This window comes from Mus caroli, unplaced genomic scaffold (assembly GCF_978045245.1).
Source record: "Mus caroli unplaced genomic scaffold, Mus_caroli_1 scaffold_19, whole genome shotgun sequence".
In the NCBI taxonomy this organism is placed as follows: domain Eukaryota; kingdom Metazoa; phylum Chordata; class Mammalia; order Rodentia; family Muridae; genus Mus; species Mus caroli.
The window spans coordinates 42,665,158-42,680,615 of record NW_028227274.1 but is presented as its reverse complement, the minus strand read 5'-3'; the positions used below and the strand labels follow the sequence as shown (position 1 = coordinate 42,680,615).

The 15,458-nt window shown below is 42.1% G+C and overlaps 1 protein-coding gene across 1 annotated transcript in view; it reads left to right on the top strand.

The window, feature by feature from the left end:
* Mcc (MCC regulator of Wnt signaling pathway) overlaps positions 1 to 15,458 on the top strand; it is a 387,208-nt gene that overhangs the window by 90,216 nt on the left and 281,534 nt on the right. Inside the window, exon 3 of the mRNA XM_085833615.1 lies at positions 10,409 to 10,620. Coding sequence (XP_085689741.1) covers positions 10,409 to 10,620 — 212 coding nt within the window. The remainder of the gene's footprint in view (positions 1 to 10,408; positions 10,621 to 15,458) is intronic.

The window sequence follows — 15,458 nt, the reverse complement described above, 5'->3', positions numbered from 1 at the left end:
GGGAAAAAGGAAAAGAGAAAAGAAGAAAAGAGAAAAGAAGAAAAGAGAAAAAGCTCAGTCTCCCCAAGGATGCAGTGGTAAAATTACAAAGCAACTCTACTTTTCAACTGAGATATAAAAATTATAAACAAATGCTAGTGAATCATAAACAGTAGGGTATACACAAGGTGCCATACATTTCTACTGTTGGAAATGTAAAGTAGGTTAGCATTTACATTATTATATACTTAAGTGATATAATCCACCCTATTAGGAAAGCAAATGAGAAAAAATAACCTTTCAGGAATAAAGGATAATAGCTTTTTTTTTTTTTTTTTTTTTTTTTGCTACAAACCTGGACTTGGAATCATTTGTAAATTTCTATTTACATATTTTCCTCCCTGGCAGTTGCCATGAGGATTAGGGTGAGTTTCAGCCAAGAAGTAGGGCAGGTCCTCTGGGCGTGCCAGCCAGTGCTTGTGTGGCATGCTTCTCTTCACAGCAAGCCACGTCCACACCCTCGCACCAATGGTACCTAAAAGAATGACACCAAGGCTTACCCAATACCTAAGCCATTCATATTGAGAGAGAGAGAGAGAGAGAGAGAGAGAGAGAGAGAGAGAGAGAGAGAGAGAGAGAGAGAGAGAAATTGCATGTAATATCCCAAACCAGTTCAGGAGCTTAAGGGACTAAGCCTCTGTTCTGTTCAAGAAAAACTCAATTAACAGTTCTTTGTGCTTTAGGCTCTTCTTTGTAACACTCTTCCCCTAAAGTTTCCTCTGAATTCTTTAGCCCTGAATCAACCCTCTTATTTATTTCCTTCATCTAGTTTAGACAAGCCAAGATAATAAGCTGCCGAGTATTATTTTAATTGTTTTGTAGAAGGTTAAAGATGCTAGCCTCAGCTGTGCTTCCATAACTAAATTATTAACTGCCAAAGGGCACACGCTTCGCCTTTTATATTAAATTTGGTGCAGATGAGAACAATAGAAGCTATAGCTGGGAGAGAATTATAAAGTGTTTATTCCAGCTGCCCCTCTAGTTGTCTCTGAAATCCCTCCCATTAGCATCCCCCCACCCCCAGCCTGTGGAGAAGCACATCAAGGATTGTTGAACTTGCTGGTGCACAGTGGGGTGTTTAAAAAAATCCACTAATGGTGGTGCCATAAACACACTTCAGTGTGAACACTGCACTTCCTGGCTTCCCTTTCTTGTCACCCATTAGCAGTATGAGGGAGAAGGAGGAGGAGAGGTTGAAGCTCCTAATAATACATCTCTCACTCTATTTCCACGGTTACATTGACACTCTGGACATTGCCTCTAGCAAGAATCCATGAGACAAACCACAGTCAGAATAGGACACCAATGAGTGCGGGTATAAAGCTAGCCCAGGGCAAAGAAACTAACTTATCACTAGAGAGGTGAAGCTGTTAACGTCTCAGTGACAAAGCAAGTGCTTTGAATGGATTTTGTTATGTCTGTGTTTTCTGGAAAAGAATAAATAAGCAATATGTGTCTATCCCTTCTCCCAGGCACAGAAGTTTAGATAATTGACCTGGAATTGCAATCAAATTTGAGGCCGGGGCAGCCCTGTGTCCTTTGTGAGAACCAGGATCCTGAATTTGGTGCTAAGCATTGATTGAATTTCATAGATGAGCAACCTCTGTGTTGATCCGTTAGTGGACCCAGCACCTTCCTGCTGCTTTTGCTATCAAGACACAGTAAGCATGTTGTGACAGGGAAGTCTGACACATCGAAGCCAATTTGTTCATCTTCTTCTGTAATTCTTCCTCTTGTGTTAGCTCTGGATACAGACAGGTAGCTGCTTCTGGGACTTGGGGAAAAAAGGATTTCCTTCTTGCCACTGAAGGTCATACATGAAGCAATATTCTTTGAACCACTCATATAATTGAAAGATAAATTACCACTACCTGTACTCAGCATCTCATGGTACTGTTAATAAAGGCATCAGATCCCTAAGACATTGTACTGTCTTCTTCCTGCACTGGGATGGGAGAAACCAGCCTTCACCTGAAGGATGGACAGGAAGGAAGGTAGAGGGGTCCTGGCCACTGAACAGTATGTCTGTCACATCTTCCTGGCTTCTAAGCTGCCACCATCATGGAATTGGGCATGTCCCTCATTGAGGTAGCCTCCACTTCAGGAAAGGTGACCTCCCTAAGAGTTGCCCAAGTAGAACAAAGAAGCAAAGTCTATCCAACCCACTGGTTTTTACTTACACTTATGTGTGTGTGTGTGTGTGTGTGTGTGTGTAAATGTATGGTTGTGTATGGGTCAGAGGCCAACTTGCAGGTGTCAGCTCTTTCTACATACTCAGGGACTGAACTCATGTCATCAGGCCAGGTGGCAAGTGCTCTTCCTGCTGAGCCATCTCACCAGCCTCAGGACATATTCATGGAATCGTCCATAATCAGAGTACAGTAACATTTGGCACTGGCGTAGTGGGTTATTTTCACTTAGTTATATTACCGTTTATCATTGTTTAATATTTCAGGCATTGGGTAAGTGTCAAAGTCTCTGCTTCACAAGAATTAGTAATCGGAGCACCTACATTGCTGGAGCTGAGCATGTTCCTGTCTCCCATGTCTCTGTCCACTGTGCCTAAAATGGACTGGGATAAATGTAACCGCATAACTGTTAACTTTTATGGATCTTGTCTTATGTTCTCCACATGTTTTCATTTTATTTCTGGCAACCCTTATTTTAAAAGCAAGGAAACTGTCACAAAAGTTGAATGGCTCGATCAAGTTTTCATATGACTTTAACCTAATTCTATCCTTTTCCCCCCTCCCTCCTTGCCTCCTTCCCTCCTTCCCTCCTTCTCTCCTTTCCTTCCTTCCTTCCTTCCTTTCTTTCTTCCTTCCTTCCTTCTTTTCTTCCTTCTTTTTTTCCTCCCTTCCTTCCTTCCTTCTGACAGGCTATCTCTATATAACCCTAGCTGTCCTAGAACTCACTATGTAGACCAGGCTGGTCTTGAACTTAGAGACCTACCTACCTCTGCCTCCCAAGTGCTAGGATTACAGTCATGGGTCACCACACCTGACAGAACTCCCAATTATTCTTTAATCATGACTCCAAGAAAAAATGAGAAAATTGTCCATAAAATTAAAGTTAAAGAAAAATGTCTTCTTTTAAACATTGGAAAAAGAATTGCTATTCAGAGACTATAGGACAGAGTAAGATTATATATGTCTATAAATTGCTTTGCATGTGGTCAGGCTTGCTGTTATTGTCTTTAAGGTGAATTTAAGCACACCAACGAGGTGTGCTGAGAAGGTGGCAGAATGCCTTTGGTGAATGAGCACAGTAATTGCAGGCCTTGGAGCCCAACCTGGGTGGCATTTTGAAGATGAGATTAGAGTACTAACACGTAGCTGCCAAGTGCCTACAGGACAAGGATTGCAGTGCTCCACATTCTTTCTGCTCCAGCTTTCTCCCAGAGCAGGACTTTCCCAGCTGCATTTTATAAACAAGTCAAACTGACTCTTGTTCTCTTTGCTTTTCCTTTCTTTTCTGAGGGGACAGGGCCTCTGGTGATTGAACCCAGGGTTCAATTGCTAAGCTCACACTTTACCACTGAGCTACATATCCATCCCTGTGCTTTTTCTGACTAACAAAACATTTACACTTTTTAATTACACTCAATATTCAATCTTACTACTGTTGTAAAGAATACACATAGCTCTAACACCAGAGAGCCCTGCAGAGTTGCAATGGCTGATAAGATAGCTTCCTTTGGTTTTGCATACACAGAGATGTCACTGGACCTCAGTCTAGGGATACCACACAGTCAGATTCCTGCTTTGAGAGCAGCTGCTCAGGGGTTGTTATAGACTGAACATTTTGTACAAATGAATGAAAGAATGTTGCCCATTTCTGCTTTAATAAACCAAGGATAATGTCTATTAACCAATTATACATGTTAAATGGGAGGTTAGTCTTAGTAAAAAATGTTAATTAAAAAAAAAACAAAAATAAAAACAGAAGGGAGGCATAGTGTGTGGTTCAGTGATAGGGCACTGATTTAGCAAGTGTAAGGCCCTGGATTTGGTCCCAACATACAGGAAAAAAGAAAAGCAAAAGGAAAGACTGAGAGTCCTCAGATGCCATCACACTTGAGACAATATAAAAAGCAATCCAAGCAGCAGTAAATGTTGACACTTCATGCACGTTCATGAAATAGTTCTGGTTCTCCCCTTCTGCATATGTAGTAAAGGTTGAGTGACTTGTATCTCAACAGGGTTGAGCTGGTCCATTTTGCTACATTTGGCCAGTGGGGTATGCACCATTTTATGCAAGAATGCTCATCTGTCCATGTACCATTCTCTTCTTGAGTTGACAGACCTACAAATGTTGAACACAATCCACATCATAGTAAGATCACACTTTATCTCCCTTTTATTGAAGATATTTTTTGTCTCATATATCACATCCTGATTTTAGTTTCCCCTCTCTCTACTCCTCCCAGTTCCTCCCCACCTCCCATCATCCCATCTGCATCCACTCCATTTCTGCCTCTCATTATAAAAGAACAGGCTTCTAAGAGATAGCAACAAAATATAACCAAGTAAAATATACTAAGATAGAACAAAAACCCAGATTATTGAAGTTGGACAAGCCAAGCCAAAAGAAGGAAAAGAGCCCAAGAGAAAGCACAAGAATCAGAGGCCCCCTCTTTTACACACTCTTTTATGAGCTCATAAAAAACACTGAAGTGGAAACAATAATACATACAAAGGACTTGGTACAGATGCATGCAAGCCCAGTGCCTGCTGCCTCAGTCTTTGTGAGTTCACACAAGCTTTAGTCACGTTGCTTTAGAGGGCCTTGTTTCCTGGTGTCCTCCATCCCCTTTGGCTTTTACACTCTTTCTGCCTCCCTTTCCAAGGGTTTAGAGGGGAGAAGTTGATGGAGAAATCCCATCTACAGATGTGTTCCAAGGTCTCACTGTGTATGTAATGTTTGGTTGTGGGTCTCCATATTTGTTCAGATCTGCTGCAGGAGAAAGGTTCTCTGATGATGGCTGAATAAAGTACTGATCTATAAGTTTGGCAGAAAATCATTAGGAGTCATTTTATTGTTACTTTTTTTTTTTTGGACCAGTAGTATTTATTTTTACCTTATATCCCTGAGCTATCTAGCCTTAGGTTTTTGGTCACCCAAGCAGTGCCAGGTATAGGCCTTAATCCCCAACGGACTTTAGTTGGCTACTTGCACAAGCTTTGTCCCACCATTGCCCTTGCATATTTTCCAGTCATGACAGAATTGTACATCAAAGGGTTTGTGGCCAGGTTGGTATTTATGTTTCTCTTTGGTAACCTGCAGAGTCCCTTCCCATACCAAAGACACCAGAACATTGGAATGAAGGTTCTATGTGGGTGCCAGCTTGACCTCTCCATGGTCAAGAATTGTGTCGATGTTGCCTTCAGCAATGGGGTTTTTCTGTCAGTTTGGGAAGGTCAAGAAAGAGTCTGATTTGTTTGGGGGGTTTCCATGGGACCTCTTAGTCCAACAACTCAGTTGGATGCCATCCAGTCTAAAATCACTCGATAGTTATTTGACTTAACAGTTCTGGTAAATATTAAAATATTAAGAACTTGGAGAGTTGTAGCCTAATGGTACATTTACCAAATTCCTTCTCATAAGCAGCAGCTGCTGTGGGGAAAGAACATTCATGTCAATACACAAACGGGAATTCTGGAGAGAATAAAGGGTTCTTCTGCTGGCACTGTCGGATGAGTGACAATGTCTTGTGAAAGAGTGAACTGCTGTGGGGGAAGAAGGGAAGACTCCCAATGCCCAGACATGCCTGAAAACCCGCTTCAGCCTCTCACCACAAGCCAAGCTCTTTAAAAACCAAGATTTCTATTTTTAATTGAATTAGTATTTTACTATCTCTTCTATCTGTTGAGTGACAAGCAAGCAGAAAGGATGGAAGGAAGGGAGACAAGTGGCCAGGAGGAAAGGGAGAGCCATGTGCACCAAGGTCAGAAAGATGACCATCACACCTTTTCTTTTGACATTTTTCAGTTAAATAATTCCAACTGTATGGCTAAGTTTTGTCTTGAGAATGGCACTCCTTCTCTAAGGAAATCTAATGTGAACACAGATGAAAGGAGCTTAAAGGCAGTGGTCTGCTGTATTTTATGTGACCTTCCTTTCCTATGCCACATGGATGCATTTTGACTGACTTGCTCCTTAGCGGGATATCCGAGTTGCTCAGGATCACTTCAGCAGAAGTATGGACCAATGATTAAGTCCTTTTGATCTGCTGATGAACATGAAGCAGTTAGACACACCTGCTAGCAACTGGGCTGGGACCTACAACATGGCATACTTTATGCTTCCTTTGGCTGGCTCATCCCAATACTATTTTATTTTAAAGTGAGACTCTCAGTTGCCATAAAACAAAAAATGTATGTATTATTTATTTTGATATTTTAAAGTAGTACAGATTTGCTTTTCCGGATTAAAGAATGAAACCCTGGGGCACTACAGCTATGCATAATTCAGTAGTATGTTCACTAAGTGTTTACTAAAGGTGTGATGTATCACAGGCCTGTGTGCAGTGCTAGGGATAATGTGGCTATAAGAAGAAAGAAGACCTCTATGTGTATCTGTGTCATATGTGAAGGCCACCTGAGATTCACTCCAGTAGAGGAGATCCACTCTTCAACTCTGATCTCATTCAGTTTCCTGCCTCATATTGTTGGGGCCACAGCAAAACCAAGAACAAAACAAACAAACACCCTGAGGTAATCAGTTAACTAACAAAGTGCAGAGAATGTAATGGGATCTAATGCCCTTTTTTGGTGTGTCTGATGACAGCATATTCATATACATAAAAAAATAGATGATAGGCTGTTTACTAAAATAGATGTTGAAGGATAGAAACATAGCTCAATGCTGGATTGTTAGCCTGGCACTTAGGCTGTAGGTTTAATTGGAGTACCACCATTACCTAGAACAAAGATATAGTGAAACAGATCCTGAACAAACATGCCAAGAATACTGTATTCTTCGATACAAAATGGTTGGTACATCTAGTCATACAGCACTGTATGGAACTTTTGGGTCAAACTTATTTATGATAAGCAGAGAACAGTAGTGGTAAATCACATGAAGACAGTTTTCCAAATCACATTGATTTACTTTACCAATAATCCACAAAAGGAAGATTGTGTATTCATGTCTGAAGCTCCAGTACACAATTTGCAGTTTGCCCCATGTCCTGCTACTCAAATTACAGAACAGCCTGCTTATATTCTCATTTCACAATGTAGCTTTGTCTGCTTGAATCCTTTTTTGTTATAACTGAAAGTCCTATATTAAAGATTGCAAACTCAGGCTGGAGAGATGGCTCAGCGGTTAAGAGCACTGACTGCTCTTCCAGAAGTCCTGAGTTCAATTCCTAGCAACCACGTGGTGGCTCACAACCTTCTGTAATGGGCATCTGATGCCATCTTCTGTTGTGTCTGAAGACAGTGACAGTGTACCCACATATATGAAATAAATATGGCAGAAGTAAGTAGGGATGGAGCTAGCAGGGTCGGAGTGAATGGGGCTAGAAAAAATTAAAAAATCAAAACTCAAAAAGTTCCAAATTCCACAGTCAGGAGGTACAATTTAGCATGCTTCCTACTGAATCCCTAGTACCTTGCACTGTGCCTTTGTCAACCTTCATCATGTATCTGCCACCCAACATTTGTGAACATGTCTCCTTTGTTTTAAAATGACTTACCTGGAGCTGGGGAGATGGCTCAGCAATTAAGAGCACTGATTGCTCCTCCAGAGGTCCTAGATTCAATTCCCAGCAACCACATGGTGGCTTGTAACCATCTGTAATAGGATTGGATGCCCTCTTCTGATTTGTCTGAAGGCAGCTACAGTATACTCACATACATTAAATAAATAAATAAATAATCTTTTAAAAAAAAAAAAGACTTACCTAACAAAGTTCTACCTTTCTGTAAAACTTTCCCAGCCTCCTTTGCAGCGAAGATAGTTGTTCCACTTATCACATGTACTTAAAAGGGATTTCTGTTCTGAAGTAACAATCCAAGGAAGCAGGATTTTCTCCTAGTCTGATTCTTCTAGCAAAGGCAACAATGGAAGCCTAGGGTTTTAACTCCTCCTCTAGGTCTGCCCTTCATTACACTTTTGGATTGTATTACAATCATTAGTACCATTAGATTTTAATCTGTTGTAATGGGTAATACTAAAGTCTTCTAACCAATACACAAAGGATAAGGTAAATCAAACACAGTGGTTCTCAGCCCCTTTGGGGGTCAAATGATCCTTACACAGGGGTTGCCTAAGACTGAAAGACCCACAACGTGAGGACTCCCCCACGTTCTGACTCAGGAGAGGCGACACCCCAAAATCACCCACAAGAAACGGTCTTGCTGCAAACTGCAAGAGGATTTTTATTCAAGAGCGCTCTCGGGTCCACGGTCATACACCACGCAGGGGTAGAGGACCAGCCCGAGTAGCTGGATAAGGGGGATATTTAAAGGAAGAAACCACAACTCAAGGAGGTGGGGAGGGCGTTGTTGGAAAATACCAAAAATACCAGTTAAGAGTCACAAGGAAGTGCAAAGTCACAAGTGACAGGTTATCTCTCAAGACAGTTTCTAAGAGCCCCTAACAATAGCACATTTGCATTGCAGGTTCTGGTAATGGTCAGGGTGTCTTTCTTTGAATGAACACTCTTTGAACCCAGGAAGCAGGTGGGTGGAGGAAGGAATGTCGCTATCTGTTTTATGACCAGCACACCTCGGAGCACTGAGCCACAAAGGCCATATTCCCAAGCCTGGGCCCAAAGGCCTAGAATTTTGTTTTTACGTTTTACTTCTTCAAGACCATCAGAAACACAGATATTTATATCATAATTCACAACAGTAGCAAATTTACAGTTATGAAGTAACAAAAAAATTATTTGGGGGTGTCACCATAACATGAGGAACTGTATTAAAATGCTGGGGCCTAGCAAACACAGAAGTGGATGCTCACAGTCAGCTATTGGATGGATCTCAGGGCCCCCAATGGAGGAGCTAGAGAAAGTACCCAAGGAGCTAAAGGGATCTGCAACCCTATAGGTGGAACAACATTATGAACTAACCAGTACCCTGGAGCTCTTGACTCTAGCTGCATATGTATCAAAAGATGGCCTAGTCGGCCATCACTGGAAAGAGAGACCCATTGGACATGCAAACTTTATATGCCCCAGTACAGGGGAACGCCAGGGCCAAAACGTGGGAGTCGGTGAGTAGGGGAGTGGGGGGGGGGGTATTGGGGACGTTTTGGATAGCATTGGAAATGTAAATGAGGAAATACCTAATAAAAAATTTAAAAAAATTATTTGGGGGGGTCACTATAACATGAGGAACTGTATTAAAAGTTCACAGCTTTACGAAGGTGGAAAACCAGCCAGGTGTGGTGGTGCACGCCTTTAATACCAGCACTCAGGAGGCAGAGGCAGGCGGATTTCTGAGTTCGAGGCCAGCCTGGTGTACAAAGTGAGTGCCAGGACAGCCAGGGCTATACAGAGAAACCCTGTCTCAAAAAGAAAGAAAGAAAGAAAGAAAGAAAGAAAGAAAGAAAGAAAGAAAGAAAGAAAGAAAGAAAGAAAGAAAGAAAGTGGAGAACCCCTGGAATAGAAGCTGCATTCCTATTCACATAGAGTATAACCACAGGGCAGCTAGCATGAGTAGACTACTCCTTATAGACTACTCCCTAGGCATCTTTCATCTTGTGGCTCTACCATATGAACTATAGTGGCTTCCCAAGGGCAGATCCCACCTGAACCCTACCAGAAGGCAAAAGGGTATGGGGAGATCACACTGAGGGGCTTATGTGAAGACCTGGAAGGGAGACTTGTCATCTGTCCACAGTCTATTGCCACTCAACTGTGTGGCTGCATCTATTACCAACAGTGCCCAGCTCCATCCAGGTGAGAGGACATAGGCACTAGGAAGTCCTGGTTAAGCCTATACCTTGTGTCTTCTCTCTCATTTCCTTCTTCCTCAGAATCACCAGCAAGCACTAAGTCAACATAATAACCAAGTGCAAATCACAGGCAGATGTGGCTTTGTTTGGTCTGCATTTCTTTTCTTACTTGGCTTTCCTGTGCTTCCCCACCCCTACCCCCTAAGTTTTTGTGTTGGGGAGGGCATGTGTATTCATTGCATAGTTATTTCCGAATCCTTTACTTAAAATTGCTTTTACCTTCAGGCTTCCCTTGTGTCAATTTGAAAGAGAAAGTGCTCAGCAAGCAGCCTGGGAGGCACATGTGTTCTGAGATGCTGGCACAGGGAAGACTCAGGAGCCTCAAATCATCGCTTCCTGACCACCCACAGGCTAATGAAAGAAATGTCTTTTTATTTTCCCCCCGCCTCTCTTGGACTAGGTGCTTTGTCAGCAGCCAGGGAGAGCTGGGAGGATGATTCTGGTGCCAGGGATCTCCAGAGCCCGGACTTGCAGAGCCAGCTGCCCCTCCAGAAGCTGCTGGAGTATGGCGGAAGCTCTTTGCCTCAGCAGGCTGTGCTCCACAAGCTTCTCACACACTCCCCGAATTTTGGCACCTCTACAGGCGGAAGCTATCTAGAGCTGGCCAGCACCGTGAGTACTTCTCTGTTCACAGAACATGTTTTCTGGCCTGTCTGCATTCCAATACTAATATTTTTAATATTGAGTTCCAAGGGGTATGCTGAGTATTGTCTTTTCTTGTTGAGCTAAATGTTGTGCCACTTCCATTGCTGCTGGTATTGTTGAGCACTCCAGAGTTCCTAGTACTTAAGGGCTTAGGAACTTCATTCTTGCTGTAACAACAGAGCAGGCTTCTAAATGGTGGTTTGATTAACTCTACCTTGTAGAGTCTGATTTACTTAAGTCCACAACAGCTCTGCTGTAACACTCCTGTGGTACAAGACATTGGGCGTTACTCCTTTGGAAAAGAAAGAAAGAAAACATGTTTCAATGAAAGTTTGATTATTGTTCTGGCTTATACTTTTAAGGTTATATCTGTGGGAAAAGTTAGTAATTAATACTGACTGTCTTGGGGGGGAAGAACTATTGGCTTTCTTAAGTCAGAATTGGGGGATGAGAGGGTGTGGCTGATGGCTGGCTCCTTTTCAGTGACATACAGTTTACACACTGAGATTGCTATCTAAACTCTGTGGAAGTTTCCTCCCTCCCTCCTTCCCTCCTTCCTAACCTCCCATCAGTCTCCTAAGTTTGAACAGGATGACAGCCATGATTCCCAGTTTGCTCTGATAAAGACTGCAGCTCATAAGCATATGTTATGGCATATTTTCCAGTCATACATTTTGGAGGGAAATGCTTGAAAAAGTTAACAATCATAAGTCTCTAGAATGCAAAAAATCACAGAAACTCTAATGACATTCTACAAAATTCCTGACCAGTATTTATCAAAACCACTAAGGCTATTAAAACCAAAGAAAGTCTGGGAGAAGAAACTGCCAGTCTTCAAAGGTATAACCTAAATGTAACATTCCTTTGGTGAGATTCTGGATAAGAAAAATCTAAGGAGTCCTGGGGGAATATATGGGCTCTAGTTGATAGATAGTTTTGCTTCCTGAACTGTGACAAAGATCATTCAATAAATAATATAACATGATAATAAATGAGACAAGTTGGTCATTGAACTTTCTATACTATCTTGGAACTTTTCTATAAGTCTAAAGCTGTTAAATAAATTAAAATGTCTTTAAAATTTAAAATATGAAGAGCACCTATACATACAATCACTTTCTGGATATGATTACATCTCCTAAGGCCTGTCAAATCATCTGTGGTTATTGTACTATTTCTTGCTTGACCACCCTTCAAGGACAACCTTATATAGTTTGAACTGTGAATATAACTATTATACTTGTTTCCTGTGTGTTCAACAGACCAGGAAATTATCAGAAAATATATCTGGCATGGGTCTAAATTTAGTCATGCCTGCTACAATCATTTCCAGCAGATTGAGCCTTCCCCATGCTACATCAACTTCACTTTGTAGCTCATCAACAATCTTTGTAGCTCAAATATTACCTTGTACTTCTGATCCCCCTGCCCTCACCCCAGAATTCTAAGACTGTTGGCACTTACCATCATGCCTGGTCTATATAGTGCTGGGAATTGAACCCATGATAGTGTGCAGGCTAAGCAAGCACTTTAGCAATTGAGCTATAATCCCTAGCCCCTGATGTCATTTTCAAGATAGCTAATACCATAGCAATAGAGATGACAGTAAAAATCATTATACATTGATCAATTGCTCTGGCATCCACTCTGAAGGGTTCAGGGTTCATGCCTCCAGAGGTACACCAAACCCACTATGGAAAGCTGTAGGAGCTGACAGCTTTTTACTTCAAAGTGGATCTGTAGCTCCTAGCTTTCCAGGAACATCCTGGGTGGATGCCTATGGTCCTACCTCTCTTTAGCAGAAGCAGGTACAGTCTTCATCTGGCTGGGGTCTCTGAGTCGGGTGGTCAAATGAGTTCTCACATGCCTCATACATATCCCTTCCCTGTTGGTTACTCCAGCCCTGATTAGTTGGTGCTTGAGATTCTCTCAGCAAATGCTAGCTTGACCTCTCTTTAGCAGAAGCAGGTACAGTCTTCATCTGGCTGGGGTCTCTGAGTCGGGTGGTCAAATGAGTTCTCATATGCCTCATACATATCCCTTCCCTGTTGGTTACTCCAGCCCTGATTAGTTGGTGCTTGAGATTCTCTCAGCAAATGCTAGCTTGATAAAACCTCCCTTAAATGCCAGGTTTGTGTAGTGTCATTCCTGATGACATGTGAACATACATGTTCATAACAGATCAAAGAATGGACACCACGAAAGGCCAACCACTGGGGTTATTTAAAGGAATATAAGTGAGGGGATATACCAGAGCAGAAATAACTCAAAGACAGCTGCATCACCCAAAGCCCAACTCAGTGTGAGTGGCAGCCCCCTAAAGCTGGAAAGTTGGTGCTTACTGCATAGCCTGCAGACAACTCAGTGGGTTGGAGACTATCTCTTTAAGGCAGCCCCAGTGGTCTGAGTATCTTCTCCGTCACTCAGCTGATTTCTGCATCTTCCAGGCTGTCCTGTTGGTCATAGTGTCTTTCAGAGTCCTTATAACTTAAACATTCTTGAGGAGCGAGCAGCCTAGAAAATCTGGTCAGTTTCAGGAATTTCCTGGAGTTTTTGAATTGCTTACTTCCTGAAGAAAACAAGTTTTCTGTCTGGATAGAATTTGTCACCTCTGGAAAGTTTTGTTTTAATGAACTTCCTTCCAAGATGGATGGTTTTTTTAAAAATATTTTTTATTAGGTATTTTAAGATGGATGGTTTTATCACAGAGGAAATTATTACACAACACCAGACACCCAGTTCCTATAGTAGCAGTTACTGGACTTCAGCTTGTAGACCTTTCTGCCTGTCTATGGCTATGAAAGCCTGTGAGAGATAACCATGATATGTGATGGCAGCTAGTCATTGTGATGCAATGAACAAGTTAGAAAGGATTTAACTCTACAAACAATTAGCGAGTACACATGTGACCAAATAAATAAATAAATCAAACTGAACATACTCACTCAAGGCCATCCTTTGTAACAACCTGACCATAAATACAAATACAGACACTGAAGTCGTATGACGGTCATATGTTCTCACAGAATGAAAAACAGAAATTTTTAACCAAGGCTTAAACCTTGGTACAGGGGTGTGAGCTCCCAATTCTCCATTCCTTCCTATATCCACACCATTTCTGATGCAACTTTGGAGTCTTCTTGTCACATGAGAAATAGTAGTCATTGTGTCAACCATTGTGTTTGGGGTGGTTCATTACACAGCCACCATTTTTCTGAGACTGCTCACGGGGATCCATGATCCCATCCCAGCTTGAGAAAGAGCCCTGTGTGTGGTCAAAGAAAGCAAAATTGCCTCTTGAAATGCCACGCTCGGGCAATCCCTTTATTTATAAAGTCATATTAAAAGTAATTTATGTTCCTTCTAAAACAAAATCCTAAACTAATAAAATTAAGCTGTGTTTAAAAACAAAACAGCTAGAAGCAAAAGACATTGGTCAGCATCCAGCTTGGAGATGAAAACACACAGTAATTCACTCAGGGGAAGGGTAATATAAGCAATATTAATGAGTAGCACAGCATTGCCACAAGTGGGTAAAGAAAGCTCTAGTAAGTTCACAAATAACACAGGCCAAGAGCAGCACCACATTTCAGTCAGGCAGAGTGCCCAGCCAAGAAACACATTTTGAAGCAGGTTCTCACACTGTTGGGGGCTGATTCTACCTCAGAAGGGGTGATGGTATCCACTGGGCAATAGAGAAGATGGTTCTTCACACCAGGGATGACAAATAGATGACCAGCCCTCTAGAGTATCAGCCCAATTTGCTGAGATGCTATCACTAAGAGCATCCTAAGGCTTGCTGAACATCACTAAGAAGGTATCTCCAGAATACCAGTGGAATTCCCTAGAAAGACTGCTGAAATGACAAAACGCTAAATCTTTCCAAGAGTGAATGACCTGGATGTCCTGTGCTGCTGGTCTCTGCAGGAGAGAGACTGCTGAAATGACAAAACGCTAAATCTTTCCAAGAGTGAATGACCTGGATGTCCTGTGCTGCTGGTCTCTGCAGGAGAGAGCACAACCAAATTGGGGTTTCTGACTTCCTTCAGTGTCCCTTTAGCATCCTCTATTGACAGAAAAGCCAATTTTGCAGAATTCTCTCCATCCTATGAAACAGGAGAAAGAAGGGTAAATTGGCTGCAAGAGAGGGCAAGCCATACCTGGCAGAGGCTTATTTTTGTCACTGGGGAGCTTCCAGGAGATTCCTACAAAGCATTTTACTTTCTAAGCAGCCCCCAGCCTCTCAATACTGTTACAATGGCAACTAAGCTTCAACATGAGTTCTGAAATGTTCAAACCAAAGCAGGTAGCAAGTACAGGAGCAGAACAAGACAATGCTGTCAACAGACAGTTGCATGGAAGAGACAGGGTGGCACATGTGATTTAGGACACAAGTGATTAATCATAAGTGATAGACCTCACACAAATGTCGAAGCTGGTGGCGTGGTCTATTGACTCTGCAGTGTAGTGTTCAGCTTGAAGCTATTCTGGGTCTTTCAGATCAGAACAGGAAACCAAGGATAATCTAGAACCTCGTTCACTCTTCTACTGTGACCAACATGGTTGCTGTTGGTGACCTGCAGGAGAAACTGACACTCTTTATTCAGAGCACAAGAACTTAGCCAACGACTCAGAAAAGCTTAAAGAGGAAATCCGGTAGATCTGTAATGCTATAAGCCTGGTATACCAGGTTGTTAAGGAGCAGATTAGCAACACTCAACGTAAATTGCCCTGTGGTTGGCACCTGCTTTGGTGCGAATGTTTTCTCCAAAACTCACACAGAAGTTTAATTACCATGATAGCAG